Genomic DNA, 19,441 nt, shown 5'->3' on the forward strand with positions numbered 1-19,441 from the left:
GAGCTTCAGGCTTTGGAAAAAAATGCCTTTCATCCATAATGGGGGTGCCGCACCTGTGAGCCATCCCTTCAAGCAAGAGATGCCTGTGGGCCGGCGCCACCATTATGGAGTGAAACTTGAGGGCGCTGGAAGCAGAGGCCTTTTTTTTCTAAATCCTAGAGCTCCCGTGCATTCACAGTAATTGTATTCTTTAGGAAAAATGCCTCCGCTTCCAGCTGCCTCACCCTTTCAGCCTTAATGGTGACACTGCCCCTCCCGAGCTGGTGAGGGGCGGTGCCACCATTAAGGTTGAATAGGCGAGGCCCTGTCCCCTGCCAGGCAAGCCTATAGAAAATTAATGCAGAGGTCAGCGCTCGCTCCTGATGTGGAGATCTCTACAAAAGGCTGCCTGGCAGGGTTGCTAGTAGCGCATTGAGCCGGGGGCTTGTCTAGGGGTCGTGGCTTAACGGGCTAGCAGGCGACCCCCCGCCGTTACACCATGCCCCATTCATGAGCCCTGGCTCATTCAGCAGTGCCACTTAAACCACTGCATTTTGCTTTGATGCACATATGCTGCTGGTGTCGTATCCTGATCCATGGGCACCAAGATGAATTGGTATTACCACAGACTGGTCTGATAGCGGTGGCATTGGTAAATTCTGAGGCCTGTGCTCGCCATGCAGAGCCAACAGTCTGTCTGATCATGTAATAGTTGTGGATGAACAACAGGGACGTAGGACAGCCTTGTTGCCAGTAGTAGTCATTTATTTAGCGCCTTTATCCCATTAGTATGGCCTCAACGCGCTTGAGGCCATACTAATGGGCCTCACACGTGCCTATGCCAGGCTGCTCTGGATGAGCATTGAAAAACGGCTCATGCTCCCTGTTAGGGGATGGTACCAATGAAATCCGCGGTGGCAGCAAAGACCTCGCCATAACGAGGACGAAGATAACCGATTCCCGCTTCCTTCAACCTCGCACCTCCCCCTCGCTCCTCCATCAATGCACTGCAATCGGTTCATTATAGCTGAAGCCAGCGGATCAATAAAGATTGTGCTGGGGGAAGGAGTCGGCCCATTATTTCTATCGTGAAAGAGGCCCTTCCCTCCTCCAACCCCGAGCTGAGCGGGGTGACACACAAATGGCACATTAGGGGGGATGCTGCTAATTACATCTGGACTACCTCCTGCAGCAGTGAATCGGTCCCCAAGGGGACATTAAGGAAATGGAGCTGAACTCTGGGTTAACAAAGTCATTCATTCAGGCGGCTCTGTGGCAGGGTCACCGTGGTGCCCGCGTCTGTCCCAGATGGTGGTCATTGCTCTGCTTGGCAACCCTTGCCCCATCTGCCATGCTTTCATTTGACTATATGTCCAGGACGACCTCTCTTTTTACCATCCTGAGGTTGATCAAATGAGTGTCATTGATTTAGATAATATTAGCATACATTGTCTGGGCGCCATCGGGAACCGTTATGTATATCGATAAACCCATGAACACATCCTTTCAATAGCGTGTGTAGAGATAGTTTCTGACCCACTAAAGTAGGCTTTAATATCTTCCTGCTAGAGGAGGAAAATCCCCCTCAGCCCTTGAGGGTGCAGCGAATGATGGCCTGATCTCAAGGCTGAAACGCCACAGTAGGCTGCGTAGCGCCTGGATACTGAGCGCAGCATGGTTCCATGGAATTCCACAGCCTGCTCCATTCCTGCAGACATGCCTTTAGAGGCTGCTGAGGAGGGATATTCACCTTGGCATCCTCCAGAAGTCTTGGCCTTCAACTCCCGCGATCTCACTACCAACCATGCTGGCGGGGGCTGCTGGGAGTTATAGGCCAGAATATCTGCACGGTTACAGGTTAACTGCCCCTGGACAACTGATTCCATGTTTGCATCTGTGGCACACTCCTCTTGATGAGGACCAGTGTGGCTCCCTTCATCCCCGCCACTTGTTTTCTGCCTACGATGCAATCGGCCACTAGATCTTTCTCAAGCGCCAGCAATACTGTAGGATTGTCCATCTATCCTGAAATGTGTACACTAAGCTATCAGGAAGCACACTCCTTAGGTAGGGATGCACTGGCACAAATCTAGCCTAGGATTGTCTATGTAGGTGTGGTAATAGCGCCAAGCACAATGACCATAATTCACTGCATGTTATTTCCTGTCAATGTTATTTCTTATTTTGAAGTCCTATAGGACTCCATTGGGGGAAATGCAGAATTACTGTATGCATTCATTCTGTCTGGTTCAATATTGCAGCCGTAAGTGCAGGTACTTGGACCTTGGCAGTTTTTTGTGATATGGGTTTCAAAACTCCGAATTGTGTGGGCCAGAAAAACAGACGGTATTCTGAAATGCTGCCTGTTTTACAGCTACCTCACACGTCCTAATGAGCCCTTAATGTGCAGGATTAGGCCCATGGATTTTGAGAAAATCCTGAATGAAAAGAAAAAGCAAAGGTGTCGCTCCTGTGAGGGTCTAGGAGTAAGAGGCTGACACAAAGGTGGCCTATTGATTGGCAAAGACTTTCATGAACAACAAAACGAGCTAATGAAACTGTCGATGTCAGAATGTCCAAAGTAAAGTTTGCCGTTCTGTGTCCAAATCTTAACCTGTCCCTCATAAGATAAGCTCATTATAAAGTGTCAAAAGGGGACGTGTCTCTTGGCTGTCAAGCTGCAGCACAGCTCTCTAGCTCAAAACAAAAGTTACAAAAGGGTGTAGCAAAGCAAACAAAAGTTCCACAAGACTCAAGGGGTTGTTGCCCTTTCCCCAGAGTCTTTCCAGCTACATCATACTTCGTATCTGTGTCTTTAACAGTTGAGACAAATCTTTGCTTGATAGACATGACTCCCAGGTCCTGCAACAAGGAAGAATGACCTGGACACCTTTGCCAAGTCGGTTTGAGGGTCCCAGACCCTATTCTCACTACCCCTCTCTTGGCGTGCTTACCTGCCAAGTAGGATACTCGAAGTTCCTCGATTCACAGTTCTCTTTCTCTGTATTCACTTCCACCCAAAGCCTTTGTTTACTTTCCTGCCAAGGTCCTTGGGGGTGTCCCTTGTTACGCACAAGCTCCGTATTTCTCTCACTTACAATTCAGGGTGGACTTCCCCAATCTGGGTTGCAGACCCCCTTCATGTGATTGTTCACAAAGTTCTCTTTTTGTTCCACAGTCTTGGTTTACTCTCCTGCCAAGATCTGCGGAGATCACTTCTGTAAATTCGTGTTCTCTGTTCCTGGTGGGGTCGCTTTCCTGATATGGTTTCCCAGACCCGCTTCACTTGATTATGCACAACGTTCTCTCTGCCTGATCTTCCTTCGATCCACAGCCTTGGTTTACTCTGCTGGCAAGGTCTGCGAGTGCCACTTATATTTGCAAAGTTCGTATCCCCCTTCGTTACTGGTAGGTGTATGCCTTCCTTATGTGGGTCCCAGACCCTGTTTACTTGATTACTCTGCCCGGATGAAAACCAGGCCTGTGATTAGCCATCCTAGGTACCTGTAGGGTCTTGGCTGTCAACTTCCGGCTGCTCGCTGGTCTCCTAGGAGCTTTCCCGGCTTCTCTGAACCTTCTCCAGTCTTCTGCGTCCCTTCTCTTCAACTTTACGGCAGCTTTGTTGCACTCTATCAGCTTCAGTTACCAGAGGGTATCATGCCTCCTCTTTGGTCTGACTTCTGCGTTGCGAGCCCTCTGCCAGCGTACTTCCCTCCAGTACACCATCTGCCATTCTGCACTCTGAGTCTGCGCGGTCTTTGCAGAGTTCTCAGTCCATTCTGGATCGAAGTTGAAGACGCCATCGTTCTCTTCCCTCTAGCTTTCAATGACAGCTGACCAATAGGTGAGTCTAGGAGACTAGAACGTGTGTGTTGGTTCTGGCGAGTAATCATTCCTCGTGGCCTCTTCCTCATCCCAGTTATTCTCACTTGTGATATGCTACTACAGCACATGGAAGTATTAGGTAATGGGGAATTGAAGGGGCCTTGAAGGAAGGTGGGGGGTTAAAAGGATACTTCATTCTCCCAAATTCGACACTGCTCCCACAGGGGGTTTCTGACCCCAGGAGATCCACCACCTGGTACCACCCGGAAGCAGACCATCTGGTAGCGGCCTCATCTCCCTGGCCTCATGGGAAGGGGCTGCAATAGCCTGGGATTCGTCACACTCCTTAAACTGAACCATTTGACACAGGTTAGGACAACAAAATGTCCTTCAAAGTCTGATTTGTTTCAGGATATTTGTTGGGGATCACTGGTGGAAAGGGTACATTGGAAAAGAAGGAAAAAAGTAAACCTTCTCCAGGAGATTTGGTCACGTTTCGTAGAGGAGAACTTGAGGGAGAAGGGTTAGGTTTCGATTACAGTGTTTGCACACCACTTCTACAAAGTGTATTGACTTATTGGTTTGTTCTGAATTGTTTGTAATATAAATCAAATTGAATTGAAAATGAAAAAAGACGTTAAAGGATACTGTATTTATTTTAAACGCTGCTCTCTCATAACAGTCCAAGTGTTCCATGTTGCAGAATAATTATTGGTTGCCTTTAACACCTGGTGTCAGAATTCAGGACCAGCTGTAGTTGTGTAATTTAGCGGACCAGTCCATGGGGTGGACCTATCAGGCATGCATGGTGAGCGAGAGTTTGACATTAGCGCAACTACGTATTCGTATTTTTTTTTTTTTAGGGAGTTTTCATTTCAGCATCTTGACCATCAATTCCTTCATATACTCTGGCATGGTCTAGAATTTCTTGTAATGTTAGCGTTTTTTGGAGGAGTTATATTCTGAATATGCAAGATGTCCAACCCTCGATGATGCAGCGCCCCAAGGTGGCTGTTTCTGAAAATGTATAAAATTTGTAGTGGGTTACCTTTTTATGGCGATGAAGGACACATTTGTGAATCGTTTTTTGTGGCCTTTGTCAGCATTGGTTAAAGGTGTATCTTTCATAGTTACGGTTAATCTGCAATACAAATTTGCTTAGCGATGCAATCAGTGCAGTTTAAGAGGCCTTGTCTTGAACAGGACGGGTTTTTAATAATGGATTTCACCTCGCGTCCTACCAAGTAAGCGAACATTTTTGCCATGTCATACATGTCCTTGTCAGCCATCGCTTGGATGAAATCTTCGACCCAGGCATTCGATGTGGGACCTTTATCTGATCTGAGATCCGGCATCAGATATGAAGCCGGATCTCGGGATCCAGCCACCCTCAGACCCAAAGCCTTGACGATTGTTTGCCATATATATATATTTTTTAAACCAAAGCTCTTCCTGCGCTACAGTATGGAGTGGGGAGCGTAGCTGCATACAGCAGATTGGTGCCAAGAGCGCCCTTCTGGCTCCGCCCACCTACCTATGTCGCAGCAGGAGCCATGGCATACCCTTGGCGAACCTGGGGGCTTGCCTTGGTAATCTGATGTATGTGCGAGCGCATTTTGCACAGAGCAGATCAGATCACGTGGGCGAGCCCCCAGGTTCTCCAGGGTCTGTAGACCCTGTGACGGAGCTGAAAGCACACTTTTCGCACAGAGCAGAATCCATTTAGAAACGCAATGATCACCGTGATCATTACCTTTCTCAAATGAATTCTGGATTTTTAGACAGTATATGCTCTGCTCAGAAAAATGGCTTGAAAATTACACAAACAAGGTGTGCGTATCTTACTACGGTTTGTGGACTTTTCAAGCCATGAAAGAAAGTGCCCCATTTTTCAACTATTATTTCAAACATTTCCTTAAATCGGAATTCAATTGCAAGCTCCGCCCCCTCTGAACACCACTCCCTGCTCCAAACTCCAATCCCACTCGTCCCTTGTGGGATCCCCCTTCACATTTTTTCCATTTCCACCACTGTGCGCAACAGGGAAGGGTTGAGAGGGAGGAGTGGGCGTCTGTAGGCCATTTGTTACACGACGGTAAAGCGTATTATTGGTGTGTCCCGGATTAATTGAGGGATGGATCCATTGTCCGCTGCATATAGTTGGGGAATGGAGGAGATTCCCCAAGTATATTTTACTTTCCCTTTGGCCAGGCGACGGTTGCAGCAGAAGGTGGCCCTCTGAAACGTGCGGACGTGTCCCACCTACCGGGTGGCACCAATGTGACTGCAGTAGTGGTTTGTCAGGAGAGTGGCCTGCCTTTCATGGGAGAAGTGGGAGCAGGTTAGCGCTTCGTCAGGAGCACCATTCTAGGGTGCGTAATCTTGGAGTCGCGGTAAGCGTGCTTGCAGCCGATAGGAGCGTGGAAACTACACTGTTAAGTGTTAATTTCCCATCCCATGAAGTGGCGGAAGCAGTTTGGTTTCCTGATAGGTTTTTATACTGCACACTGTTGCCACCTGTGTGGTTTCTTGGTGCTGTGGTGGATTTGTAAAGAAGGGCGAGGAGAGTAGGTTAGTGGGACAGAGCGGGAGAAAAGAGAAAGAAAGCTGTGATCTGCTGTTGGCAGCTTCAGTTCGGTTGACACTGTTCACTGAGTGTAGGTGTGTTTTTAGGTTGGTAGCCGCCATGTCTGTTGGGCGAGGCCATGAGTGGTTTGTTTCGTGTGTGTATGTGTACATCAATAATAGGCAATAGCTCCTGAAAGTATCATGTGACCTATTCATTCTCTTTCCGATTCTCTTTTCTGCCCCTCCATCTTACGTCATTCCATTTCCTCGTTCCCACAACTCCTCCTTCCACTTACTACGGTGTCCTCGCAGGGACACAACAGTCCAAGTAACATCAGATGACCTTTGGCATCTGTGACAATACAGAAGGGGTTATGATGTCATCTTTGATACTAATAATGAGCCATCTTTTTTTCTCAGTACATCTGTATTGAAAATTCTCAGCTACTGAAGCTAACGGGCTGGAAGCCTGTTCCATTTTAAAAGGTCAGCGGTCATACTGGTTAAATTACAAGGGTCTGAACGCGGTTCACATGTGCCTAAATGGCTAGGACTAAATGATAGCTATGCACCTGCGAGGGACAGGTTTTCATCGTTGTTGCGAGGGCGCCGCCCCTCCCCCATCGCCCCACCTCAGTCCGCTGTGATCACGCTTAATGCCCTCGTGGCTCACTCAGCCCGATCAATGTGGCCTGACGCAAATGGATTCCGTGCGAAAGCGGCGTTTGCGTGGACACGCCATAATTCAGCGCAGGCCTCCTCATCGCCTGCTGTTTACAGCGCCAAAGAAAGCCCAATAACTCAAACAGCCAACTACAGCCCACGAGCAAAACACCCAGCCTCAATAAAGCAAGCTGCTTTCCCTGCCTCTCTCGCGGGGGCTCGCACACTTGAATTATGCCCGGTATGGCAGCTCCCGAGTCGCATGCGAGACCCACGTACTTTCCTGCACACACAACACCATTCAACGCCCCATTGGCCCACTCATTATAGGCTGACCAGAGGACACCGGGTCACTGGGGACTTCTCCAAACCAGAAGTAGCTATGGCCGTCCAGGGGATGTAGGCTCTGTTGGTGCCAATTGGACTTAGGCACGGCATACCATTAATTTTAATGAAAGTCCAGCATGGGGGAAAGGTTGTTTCCTGGAGTCGTGGGGAAATCTGAGCACATGGTTGTTAATTCTGTTTATTTTTATTTTATTTGAGAAGGTGGGAGAGGGGTGTAGATTTAGGGCCTCGTTAAGTTCTCAGTTGAACTTTATGTAGGCTTTCTGCCATCATCACCATGGGTGTTAATATGACCGCTCCTCCCCATTACAAGTGTACCCCCATCCTGGCAAAAACAGCAGCAGATTTCTTGAAATATAAGCAATCACATGTCACTAAATGTGCATCTTGCCTGTTCACAAAAGGTCTTATAAGTCTGTCTGTTCTCCTCTTGAGGATGTATATGGATGTTGTATGGAAGTGCATGATGGCTCTGCGCATGTGCTGTTCATGATACAGACAATAAGCGTTAATTACGCTTCCCTCCATTTCATTAATGAGCGGGGTCACTAGGGGGGAATGAGGGATGCATTCTTTCTTGCCCTCTTTGGGGGGCGGGGCGGGGGGTGAGGGCTGTGCTGAAGCTAGTCTCCCTGTAGTGAATTAAAGGAAACAAAACGTTAAAGTTCTGGGGAATTTTTACTTCCAAGAGTGGTATTACATGGCAGTATTCTGCCTTTAAATTGGGCAGTATCTACCACTAGTCGTACTCCCGTTGGATACCGATGGTGATAAATACTCATAAGGGCTGGAATGTGTTGGGTGCTGAAGCGATACCGCAATATCTGTACTTGTGCCAGTCTCGATCCAGATGTGTGTGGGCTAATCACTTCATTTTACTATAATTCACTGATTGCTGCGTCCAGGGAGCCGTCCATATCCCCACAGGCCAAAGGAAGGGAGGAACGAGCATAATCAGTCTACAGCTTTGAAATGGGCATTAATGTCATTATTTGCCCGATGGACTCATCGGTTCGTTATTAAGTTAAAACTAGCATTGGCAAATCCAACACTTTTACCTCTTGTGTAGGCTTTAGATGGACACCTGCCAGACATCTCGCAACCGCTGAGGTCATGTGCTCAGGGTCTTAACCCATTTCACAGCTGTTGCCATCCTATGTCGGCCTGGGTTTTTGAGCGGAGATAACTGGGGTGATTAAGAGTGACTGCGGCAAGGCGTTGTGGTACGGCTTGCTGCCGTGAGTTTGGCTACCACAGGGTAAGCTCGAATGGGGCTTGCCTTGGTGGGTGTCTCAGCTGGGGGGTTGGTGTGCTGAGCCATTGTGGGCTTCTGTTGTGGGCTCCAGTTGATGGGGGAGATTTGGTTGAGACGATCGATGATCGGTTTGGGACTTCTGTTCAGAGATTATTTCTGGGGGGGCTTTAAGTTGAGTGGGGTGTTAATAGGGTAAGACAGGGTTGTTGGTGTAAGCCAAGGCTATTGGGGTTGGGATTTCTGTGGCAACAGAACTTTTCTGGGGAGCTTTGGTGGGCAATAGGTGGTTCTACAATGAACTATAGTGGGGAAGTGGGAATTGTATTGGGGGTATGACCGAGTGCATGTGTGTGTCTCAATTGCTCAAGTGAACCACTGTGAGTGGGTTGAGGGTGGGTTGGGGTTGCTAGTGTGAACATCTTAGGCGTTTGGTGAGCTTTATAGGGATTTACAGGGTGTGAGCTAAGTTGGGTTTACTATTATAACACACAGTGGTAAATAAGGGTGTGCATGCATGTGGTGATGTGGTAGGGTGATGGGTAGGTTGTTGTGGGGTTATGTGGTAAGGTGGAAGTTTTGCGGTGTGGGATGCTGGGCTGAGTTTGGATGGTGGAATTTCTTGGGTCTTGAGGCATGGGATGCTGGGTAAGCAAGGGGAGGTAAAGTACGGTCAGCGTGGCCAAAGGTAAGAGAGAATGCCGGTGGGAATTAACAAACCTGAAGTGGGAGAAGGAATCGAGGAACACAGGGGTGAGTGAAATAAGCGAGAGTGAATAAGAGGAAAGGAAGCAACGCAACCCTGAGGGGGAAATGTGGATTTTCCAGTTCCTATATGCCAGATGCTTCAATACCCATAAGATGGCCACTGCCCACCCACACGTCCTAGGACTGCTCCATCCAGAGGCGAGTACTGCCTAACCTTCACAATGCAGATAATAAGGAATGGCTGACCCCAACATTGATCTGCGTTGGTCTCCAAATTGCCAACCCTCATCCCTATGTACAGAAATGCTTTTGGCTTACATATAGGTGGCGCCTTTCACCAGTCCAAACTGGAATAAATGATGCTGCCTCATGCAAGCATCTGTGTCAAGCACCTACATTACATGAAACTGAACAAGATATTGACTTCACCTCCGTAATCCTGTATAGCAAACACTGGGTCAGTACGTGCATTTGAGAAAGGGCGCCTCGAAGGAATCTCCCCCATGCTGTTTTTACATGCAGCGCCCCTCTTCTCGACGATTTCCCGTAACCACTCAAACACCACGGTACCAACTCTCACTCCTGTTCAAAATCAAGATTTTTCAACATCTGGCAACTTCCAAACTTCTGGTCAAGCCCAGGTTCTCTCTCACATAGACTCTGGTATCTCCCCATTAACTGGCATCCCAGCAACTTCCTTAGTCCCTCCGAAAGCCATTCAACCCCGCAGCCACAAGAGTTATCACTGGTGGCAAGGCTACTTCTGTTTTAAAGGAATTACATATGTTCCAATTGCAATTAAACCTCACCTTCAAAACTGCCTGTCTCAACTTCTCATTAGTCCCACCTGGTTGACCAAGTTAAGAGTTTGGGTGGCCTATCCAGCACACAACTAATACATCACCAGGACAGACACCAAGACAGGCAGGAAAGTAAAGATCAAGAAACAGGTCTTCTCCTGCTATTCACCCTGTAACTGGTGCAACCTACCACTCAGTTGACTCTATCCCATGATTCAGAACAGAATTTAAAAAAAAAACTATATATGTGGTTTTTCATTGTCCAGTGTTTCACTGCTCACAAGCGAGGTGTAGGATTTCTAAATCATAATACACACATTCAGTTTGTTATAAGGCCACCCCACAACGTTGCATCCATCAAGCACTAGAGGCTTGAATCCCAGGTCATGGAAGGGTTGAGAACAAACTAACCTCCCCTACCGCGTTTAGTAAAGTAATGTTTCCAACTCTGATAATGAACGGCTTCAGTCCAAAACGCTCTCAGTTGCTTAAATGAAAAAAACGTGTAGGCCATCCGAAGCCTGTTAGATGAATTTGAGAAGATGTTGTCTTTTATTGTGGCTTAAGGAAACAGTCCACAACTATGGAGATGCTAATCCTCTCTCACGATAATAATCAAGTGCCCAAAAATGATAAAAGTAACTTGTTTCAGTGATCTTGTTCAGCTATAGATTTATGGATATACATGTGCATTTTACACCTCATTCCAAAAAGATTTACACTGGATAACTTCCTATGGCTTGTCAGGATGGAACACTGTTTATTTCATGGAGGGACTGAAACAGAAGTATAGCATTGAGATAGAGATAACATGATCTGAAGTTAGTATTTACAATGTTGCGGGAAAGATCTGGAGTAACTGATACCGTTATAAACATATTAGCAGCTGGGATAGGAATGCCAGCTTGCACTTCTGGTACAAGCCAGGGTTCTTTCGCAGACTCCCATGCTGCTCTCCGGTAGCCACCATTTTCTTTCCTGGCCATGTCCCCATCCCACCTGCCTCTGTCCCCCTTCCCCAAATTCAGTACCTCGACTCCTACCCTCTTCTGCCCCACCCTAACTCCACTTACCTGCAGCAAGCCTCTCCGGGCCCCTCACGACCCACTCCTGCATGACACGATGGCCGCCAGCAACACAGGAAAGGGATTTATGTCACTTTCTATGTTGCCTGGCAGCCATTTTGAATCTTTTCAAAGTGTATCAAGCTGCACATTCATTGCGCACCCGAAAAAAGAGTAGCACCCCGGAGAGAACCCTGGAGTTAGAGGAGCATTGAGCACTTGGTTGGGTTTCAAGTTGGCCAGTAATGGCCCTAAGCCTTCACCAGAGCCATTGCAGCTAACGGTCCGTTTCAGCAGTAATTTGAGAAATGTGCACTATTTCTTAGTATTGTAAACTAGAAAGAATGGAGGAGATTTTAGGAAATGTTTATATGGAACATATGCATATTTGTGTTTTCAAAATAGGAATACAATGAGCAAAATGAATATAATTCAACCATGAATGCTGATTGTCCCTTTTTTATGTCTAATGGACCCCTAAACCGAAGTTTTTCTGAAGGGCTAATACAGCAATGTCTAGTTGTTAAAAACCACACAATTGAATGAGGTTCATACAATATTTTTCTGCTGTATTATTTTTTGTCTGTCTAATTTTACATCGGACTACTTACAAAATGTATACATGAGCAGTTTCGAAGAGTGGGGAAGTCCACATAAGATTGGACAGCCTTAACATGTGGATGTTCAATTTCTTTTTAGATGAAACTTTGAATTTCTTAGTCTATTTAGTGGAAACAGCAAGTTGTGTGTGTAAGTGTGTGAACGTATGGTGCGAATGTGTACATGTAACAGCCTCATTCAACAGTGCTGTCATGCATGGGATCAACATGTTAGCATAGCCCTGAATGGCCCTCTGAGCAAACCCACTGAATTATGCAAAAACGGAACTACACACTATGGTGCTGTAAATCCAGGTTTGGTTGCACCAATAACACCATTGTTTACTTCTAAACAAACATCACACATGTCTCAATTGGTAAACTATGGGGTTTGCTCTGTTCGGCTCGACATTCTTTGGGAAGTGTACTGTTGTACTGTGTGTGTTCGTGATCGTGTCTGTTCTCCTCTGTTCTTACTCTGCCTAACTTCACTTTCTCCTCTGTTCTGGTCGGTTTTCGCACGCTCTGCTTCTCTAGTTAAGAACTGAAAGGACTCGCGAGTTAAGGTAAATGGCTTCGCGCAGGTGCTCTGTGGTCATGCAGGCATATGTGTGTTTTCCGTCTTGTGTTCTTGGGTAGGCATGTCAAATTTCCAGAAATGTTGCATGCATGGAAGTAGAATTTGGTGAGAAAAAATATAATGTTTTAAACAAATCCCTGCCATAACAATACTGAATGTCTTCTCAAAATAAGATGTAAAGTATGTTCTTGTCAGTTCTGGAAGAAAACATGCAGTTTAAAAGTAAATCTACATCTCTCCCAAATTTCCAATTTGTGCATGTGAGGCCATATTTTTGAATATCGATTCTGGTTATTCACATGTCTTTAAGATTAGTTGCCTGTGTGCTTTCAGTAGCTGCTCCGTGTTGTGTTTGTTACGCGTTGCCTCAGCATGTGAAAGCAGATATTGGGCGGTTTAATGTTGGCATAAGTTAAACATGCTGTTGTGTTGGCACCAGGGTGGTCCTGAGACGCCTTTCTCGCTCTGCAAGGCATCTGTTAGCAGTTCATGTGCATGTGCTTGCATGTATGATCTTCATGATGCTGCCAACAGTTTGTTAACATGAAGTAACTTTGTCAGTGCTTTGTGAGCGTCTTTCCTACCTGTAATCCGAAACTACTGCATTAGAGTACACATGGGGAGAAATAGCAAATGGAGAGGGACACACAGCTTGTAGGTGCTTGGTTATTTACCCACCCATTGACTGCCCAGGGCCGGGCTAATCCATATGGCCATTCCCACCCACTTCCTGCCCTTCCCCCACCCAAAACACATCCTCCTGGGATATCGTCGAGCTAGTTTTTTCAAGCGTTGCCATCAAACTTTGTGCTCAGAAGTGCCTGTCGGTGTGTTTTTTATTTTTTTATTTTTTCAGAACAGTCTTCTAGGAGTTAATGGTTTAATTGGTGCAATAAAAATTTCTTAACCTGGTCTGGCGTCTGCCACTAGATTTAAAAGCACTGTGCATGACCTTCAGTGAAGTCCTGTTAAAAACCAGCATTGGCAAAGCCAATTGTTTTGGCTTCTGTATTAGTCTTAGACATTTTCCAGGCGCTGCTATTGTATGCCCAGGGACTCGCACCATTTTTCAGCTACTACTATCGATGGCCAGGAAATGCCACTGCTGCAGTGCCTGACGAATCCCTTTCCCCTGCCAACACAAAAGCCAAAACTGTTGGCATTACAAATGCTTGTTACTGGTGCCGCAGCAGCGCAACATTTTCATGAGTTCTTACCGTATTAGGTGGAGAACCTGGACATGTTGCATCACACCTGCAACAATGATTCACAATAGGTGCATCTCTCCTTCCTTCGCCTTCTCTAGTCTTTCTCCTAGGCTCCTGCAGTCCCCTCTCTTCAGTACATGAGCGAAGCCTGGAACACCCATTCCCTTTCTCATGACCACTTACAAAGCTTGATGAATATGGACAAATCGCCTTTGACACCCTCATCCTCTCCACCATCGTTCGCATCCGGTAAACGGAGGTAGACCTAGTTCTTTTGGGTAGTCTCATGTCCATCACATGCTCATTTGATAAATAGATATTTGTTCCATTGTCTTGCCTCAATCCCAGCACAACAAGGCATGCCTAGAATGAGAGGTAATGATCGAATCCAGTCTAGAACAATTGTGAAATGGGACTTTCAAGGTAACAGAATGAGCAATACCTATTGGTGCATAATTACAGTATGCAATTACTGGTCAATTCAACTGTTTGGATTATTGTTGCCGAGAGGTTGCAGCAAAGAGATGACTTCTATGGTTGGGTGACACTTTTCATGTTTGGTTCTGTCAGAACACTGGGTTTGGCTGTTGAACCAGTCCTCGCTTAATACAAATAAACTGTGCTGTCCTTTCTCTAAGGAGATGTTCACTTCAGATGTTTCAGAATGTGTCACTCAGCAGCATCCGGGAGAGGGTCTACGACGCTGCATATCATGTAGAGAGCCTAGCATTGTGTCAAAGTGATTTTCCTCTATCCTGTCCCCAGGACACATCCCCGTAAAATACCTTCTCCCTAGCCACTTGAATGGATTCCCAACATTTCCTGGGTAATTGATGGTCTTTGCATGAGTGAGTATGTATTTCACGGCATTGGTGATAGCTTTCTATGAACTTTGCTTTAATGGTTGACTCATATAGGCAGATCCCACTGACACTGCACCTCTCATTGGCATTGGTGTCATAGACTGTGCCCCTGCAAGACTTGCCTTTGTTTTACAGCTCATAGTAGCCAGATTCAAATCCCACACTGGGCCAGGTAGCTCCCGTTCATCCACAGTGTCCTGCAACATATTGGCTACTGTTTCACACATGTTGTGCATTCTATTGTCCCAGAGGACATTTCCATACATTTTGGCTATGGTGTCACATTCTTTCACAGTGGCAGCTGTTTTTTACATTCTTGTGCAAAAGTGGTTGTTACGTGAGCAATGGCGACAATAATGGGTTTTGTGTTCTCCTGCGTGCCACAAAACCATTGACTGCCGTCATTGACATTGGTCGGCCTTGCATAAAATCATTGCCCAAATGTTTTGCAATTTGGTGCACATTTCTCAGTGACCCAAAGGCAAAATCAAGCTCACGTAGTGGTACACACATGCTTGGCGTATCTGAAGAACTACACTTATTTGTTTGTCCGCTGGATGATGGTGAAAAGAGCAAAAAAGCTATAGACCTTCTTTCTTCCTTCTTCTGGTTGCTTACCGGTTTGTTGACCTGCTCTCAAACGAAGGGGAATTCCAAAATATCTCGCATACCCCTATATTATCACCAAACACCGAAATGAATGCCTTGAGGCATCCCAACAGAGCCTATGTCATCACATTAGGGATTCATAGTTTTTTAATGGGGTCTATAGCATGCAATTATAATCTTGCAAAGTTTAACAAAATCCCATTAGAGCTTAATAGTGGTCTAACAAGATCCGATGACATCACACCAAGGTCTGATAATGGCTCGGTTTGTACCATTGATGGTCCTCTACCATGACAGTTTCCTGGTGTAACAATTGTTTTTAGTTCCCCCCACCCCATTTTTATAAGACATTTTGAAGACAAAGTAGCCATTTAAGGCATCAGCATGAAAGCCAATTTGTATATGTTAACAGGGTGTAAACAGTACTATAATGTGTTAATTGCAGTACCTCGAATGGTCCAGGGTATGAGGAGATAACCCGTGATGGGGTAGTTGTATTAAGTTAGTGGGCAGTGTCAGCAGCTAGCTCACTGTTTGGTGTGTGTCTGTGTGTGTTTAGTGCCAAAACAATGCAATAGATTTGGCTGTTTTGTTGCTGTATAATGACGCTTGTTTCTGCTTATTTTAGGTATCTACCAGTATTCAATCCACAGATCCGTCTCCTCGTTATGCAGTCTTGAAACGATCACAGAGGAGCACAACACTGCCATGGGAAACATGCCTACTGGTTCATGCCTTGCTCCTCCTGTCTCCCATTTCTGGGATCCCCACCAGGGCTCGCCACAATCTCGCTGCACCGGAACAAGAGCCGAATGTAATGGCCCCAACCACCAGCCTGGATACCTCTCCCTCACCTCGGAGGAAACCACCATTTCTTCTTCTTCTTGGGTGGTTGAATTCAAGTCTCCAATCCCAGCTCCCTTGGATGTGTCCACCCCAATGGAATGCAATAATGGTGTCGAAGGACATTACACAGACCAGAACGGCAATGTGCTACCGTGCAGTGATGGAGTAGGAGACTCTGATCAAGTAGTTTACCTCCATGTTAACCAGGACCTTTCAGACTCATCTGATGCTTTAAGTAATTCCTCTGGCAATTGCAAGGGAAATCTGCTTATTGATAAGGAGCTGTTGCGTGTAAAGAATATTTCTAAACCCGCTAAGGAAAAGATGAATGCCAAGCAGCACGAACCTCAGCAAAATAGTGTTCAACAGAATAAAGAACCTCTTCAATCCTGTCGAATGATTCCAACGAAGAAGGACGCGGCATTCCACCAGTCCGTCTCTCAAGCTGGCGCACGTGTGCTTGTGAGGAGGTCAAAGAGCGAGGGGCATGTGATTTCAGCAGCCATGTTGGAAGAGATGTGTCAGTCCCCAGTTGCAGAAGTGTATTATGATGCCACTGTGAATGACCGTATCTGGAGCAAGTTCGAAGCTGGTAACCACAGAGACAGCATGTCGTCCTCTTCAAGTATGTCGTCCAATGATACAGTGATTGACATTTCTCTGCCCAACCTGGCTCGCAAAAGTCTCCCGGATCTCGACAACAGTCACCTGGAAAACTTTGACAGCATTCTTGTGAAAAATGGTATGCGGCCAAGGGCGGCTACGACATCCGGAGATGAAATGTCAGTGGCATCGAAGAGTAAATCAAACCCCAACTTGAAGTCTAACCAGCAAAAACCGGATGAACTCCGTACTAGACCTCTGGCCAATGGACCTGAGGGACCATTACCACCCATGATGTCTAGGAGACACACATGGAGCAGGCTCTACATGGAGAGTCTTAAGCAATCATCTTCCAAGGTCAAAGCAGAGGGAACCAAACCTGCAAGCAGCCAGGAGAAGTCCAAAAGCCTTGGTGACTTAACCTCTGATGATATCTCATGCAACTTTGAAAGCAAGTATCGAAGCATCAGCAGAAGTTTTTTGCCACGATCGGCACGACCACAGCGCCAGCTTCCCCATGTAAGGATCTCCACCAAGTCCCAGGATGACCTTACCGAGCAGCTCAGGAAGCTAACGAGTTTCCAGCATGAGAACGACATCACTTCACCCACTGGCTTTGTTCCACTTGAATCTGAGGAGGACGACAGCCTGTGCTTTCTTCGCAGGACGTCCTCTCGGAGCCAGAGTCGGGTGCGGTACATTGCCAACCGGGCCAAGCAGGCACAAGAGAGGCAACGGTTGCAGAGCCTAACTCGGATGAATGGCACTCCCATCGAGGAGCGTGGCAACCCAGAAGGAGCCTGTTCAGTGTCAAAAGGGACCTGCACCGATTCTATATCACCCTCTGCGTCTGGTGCCCAAACGCAGAGCCAAGCAGATTTGATTCGCGAAACAGAAGTCTTCTTCATGCTCAAACTCTAGAGCTTTCAAGGGCTGGACAATGTCGGCACAGACCTGCTCTTTGGGGAACATGCGGGTCATCCGATTTAAAGAGCCTGTGTAATTCTTGTCTTGGTCCCACTAGCTACCTGTGTCAGGATTTGTGGAATAGCTTTATTTTTCCTATACAGTGGTACTTAAGAGATACATTTCTTTTCATTGTTAACATTTTCTGTTTGCATAATGTTGCTCTTTCTAGCAATACAAGTTGTGTCCTCATACACTTTCATTGCCCGGCCCACTTCCCGTTGGCAGCCGCTATCAGTTGCAGTCATGTGACATCTCTCCCTGTCCTTTTGCGGAAGGGACGTCACATGCAGGAAATCGCATGAACGGTGCTAGGAGAAGGCAGCAATGCAAGCATATGGAGCTGGTAGGCCTAGTCCTTTTACCTACCAAAGTTGCAAGGGAGAACAGTTCTCTGTATGAATGATTCAAACTTGCCAACGATCAATATCACCCATGACCATCTCCGCTCTATATATCCTGGCATAAACCGAGCAAGAAAGACAATGACTTCCTGCAAGCTCTACCTGGAGTCAGAGAGGGGAGGTCTCCCTTGTCGAATTTTTACAGTTGCCGTTACTTGAATAGATGGACTTGAGTCCGAGACTTGTCTCGTCCCCTAAAGGATCAACCTGGCGTACTTTCCTTCCCTCCCTAACACACTCCTTCCTTCCCTAAAGACCCTAAAGCACAATGGCGCTGCGCGCCATCCGTCCGCCGAACCGCCGTTGACCTCCTATATTGTGCGCAATAAGAGCTCGAAAATGGAGAACAAAAACTGGACGTAAACCTTGCATGCGTTGAGCCTGGAACATCGATGCACTCATCTTATGCAGTGACTTGGCTGCGCTAGAATTTCAAGATGGAAGATGGGATGGGCAACTAAGGGGCCGTGCCAGCCTTCTAGCCTCAACCGCCACTGCAATGGATGCCACGGTTTCTCGGAAATACTATATGTATGGGCCTGATATATGTGGTATTTTAATAATGCTGCTGTACATAGCACTTTCTGAGTAAAATTCTACTTTGGTTTGCACTGCCATGCAAGATTTTAAATATATTGAATGTTTTAAAGAAAAAATATATATTTAAATTTTTAGACCAAGAACATATTAACATTCAGAGGAATTTTAAAAGGAATAACCTTTTTTTTAAAAAAAACAAAAAAACAGAACATGCATACAAGATGGGCTTTTTTTTGTTTTTTCATGGATTTTCATTTATAACGCTAAATGCACATTTTATGAGGGCTGGGGGATCAGGACGGCGGAGATGTTTTAAACTTAATACGAATCTGAAAAGGCTCGTTCATTTCAAATCGCATAGATTTTCATGCCATGTTTTGTTTTATTTTTTTGTATTTGTAAAGATTATTTTCTGTATATGGAGGCATTTTTAAAACTATTTGTACTGTAAAAGCATCTGACACTAAAACAAATAAAAATATTTAACCTTTGACAGCTGGTTTAGGTGGAATACACTGCAAAGTATATTTTTCTACTGCAGCGGGGCCCAAACTCATGGAGCCTTTACAAAGCAATGGTGGAGCGGACAGCATGATATCAGAATCGCGAAGACTGTGGGTCTGTGTAATGTACCAGTTCTATGATAAATTGAAGACCACAAAAAGAGACAGTAAACAGTATTGATTGCAAAATATGTACCAAATGCTTAATGATTACATTTATAAGATGTATGTTGTTTTTAAATCCCTTAAAAATATAAACCTACCCATCACTGTTGCCGATCATCCTAACTGTGAGAAACCTGAATGTGTCTCACCTGCTAGTCCCCAGAGATCTGTCGTCCAGGTGGCCGGCACACGGCCATCGCTATTGGATCCAGTTCCTCAGGGTGGACTAGTGGGGGACGATCACCTGGATGAGGAGTGTCCGGGGAGTGGAAGTGGGACACCAAAGCTTGAGGCACGGTGCCCCCTTCCTTGTAACACCTTTTCCCCAGCCTACCCTGTAGGATATTT

At 46.2% G+C, this 19,441-nt stretch overlaps 1 protein-coding gene across 6 annotated transcripts in view; it reads left to right on the forward strand.

The window, feature by feature from the left end:
• PLCH2 (phospholipase C eta 2) overlaps window positions 1–18,918 on the forward strand; it is a 2,067,875-nt gene extending 2,048,957 nt beyond the window's left edge. For 4 of the 6 annotated variants that reach the window (XM_069610192.1, XM_069610193.1, XM_069610194.1 and 1 more), the window contains one exon: window positions 15,695–18,918. In XM_069610192.1, the coding sequence (XP_069466293.1) occupies window positions 15,695–17,436 (1,742 nt within the window). In that variant the 3' untranslated portion in view covers window positions 17,437–18,918. Of the gene's footprint in view, window positions 1–12,343; window positions 12,373–15,694 lie in introns of all 6 variants that reach the window. The other 2 variants (XM_069610195.1, XM_069610196.1) reach the window with 1 other exon arrangement.
• Window positions 18,919–19,441: the final 523 nt, after the last annotated feature.

The sequence above is a fragment of the Ambystoma mexicanum genome, chromosome 8 (assembly GCF_040938575.1).
Source record: "Ambystoma mexicanum isolate Mex_15411 chromosome 8, UKY_AmexF1_1, whole genome shotgun sequence".
Taxonomy (NCBI): domain Eukaryota; kingdom Metazoa; phylum Chordata; class Amphibia; order Caudata; family Ambystomatidae; genus Ambystoma; species Ambystoma mexicanum.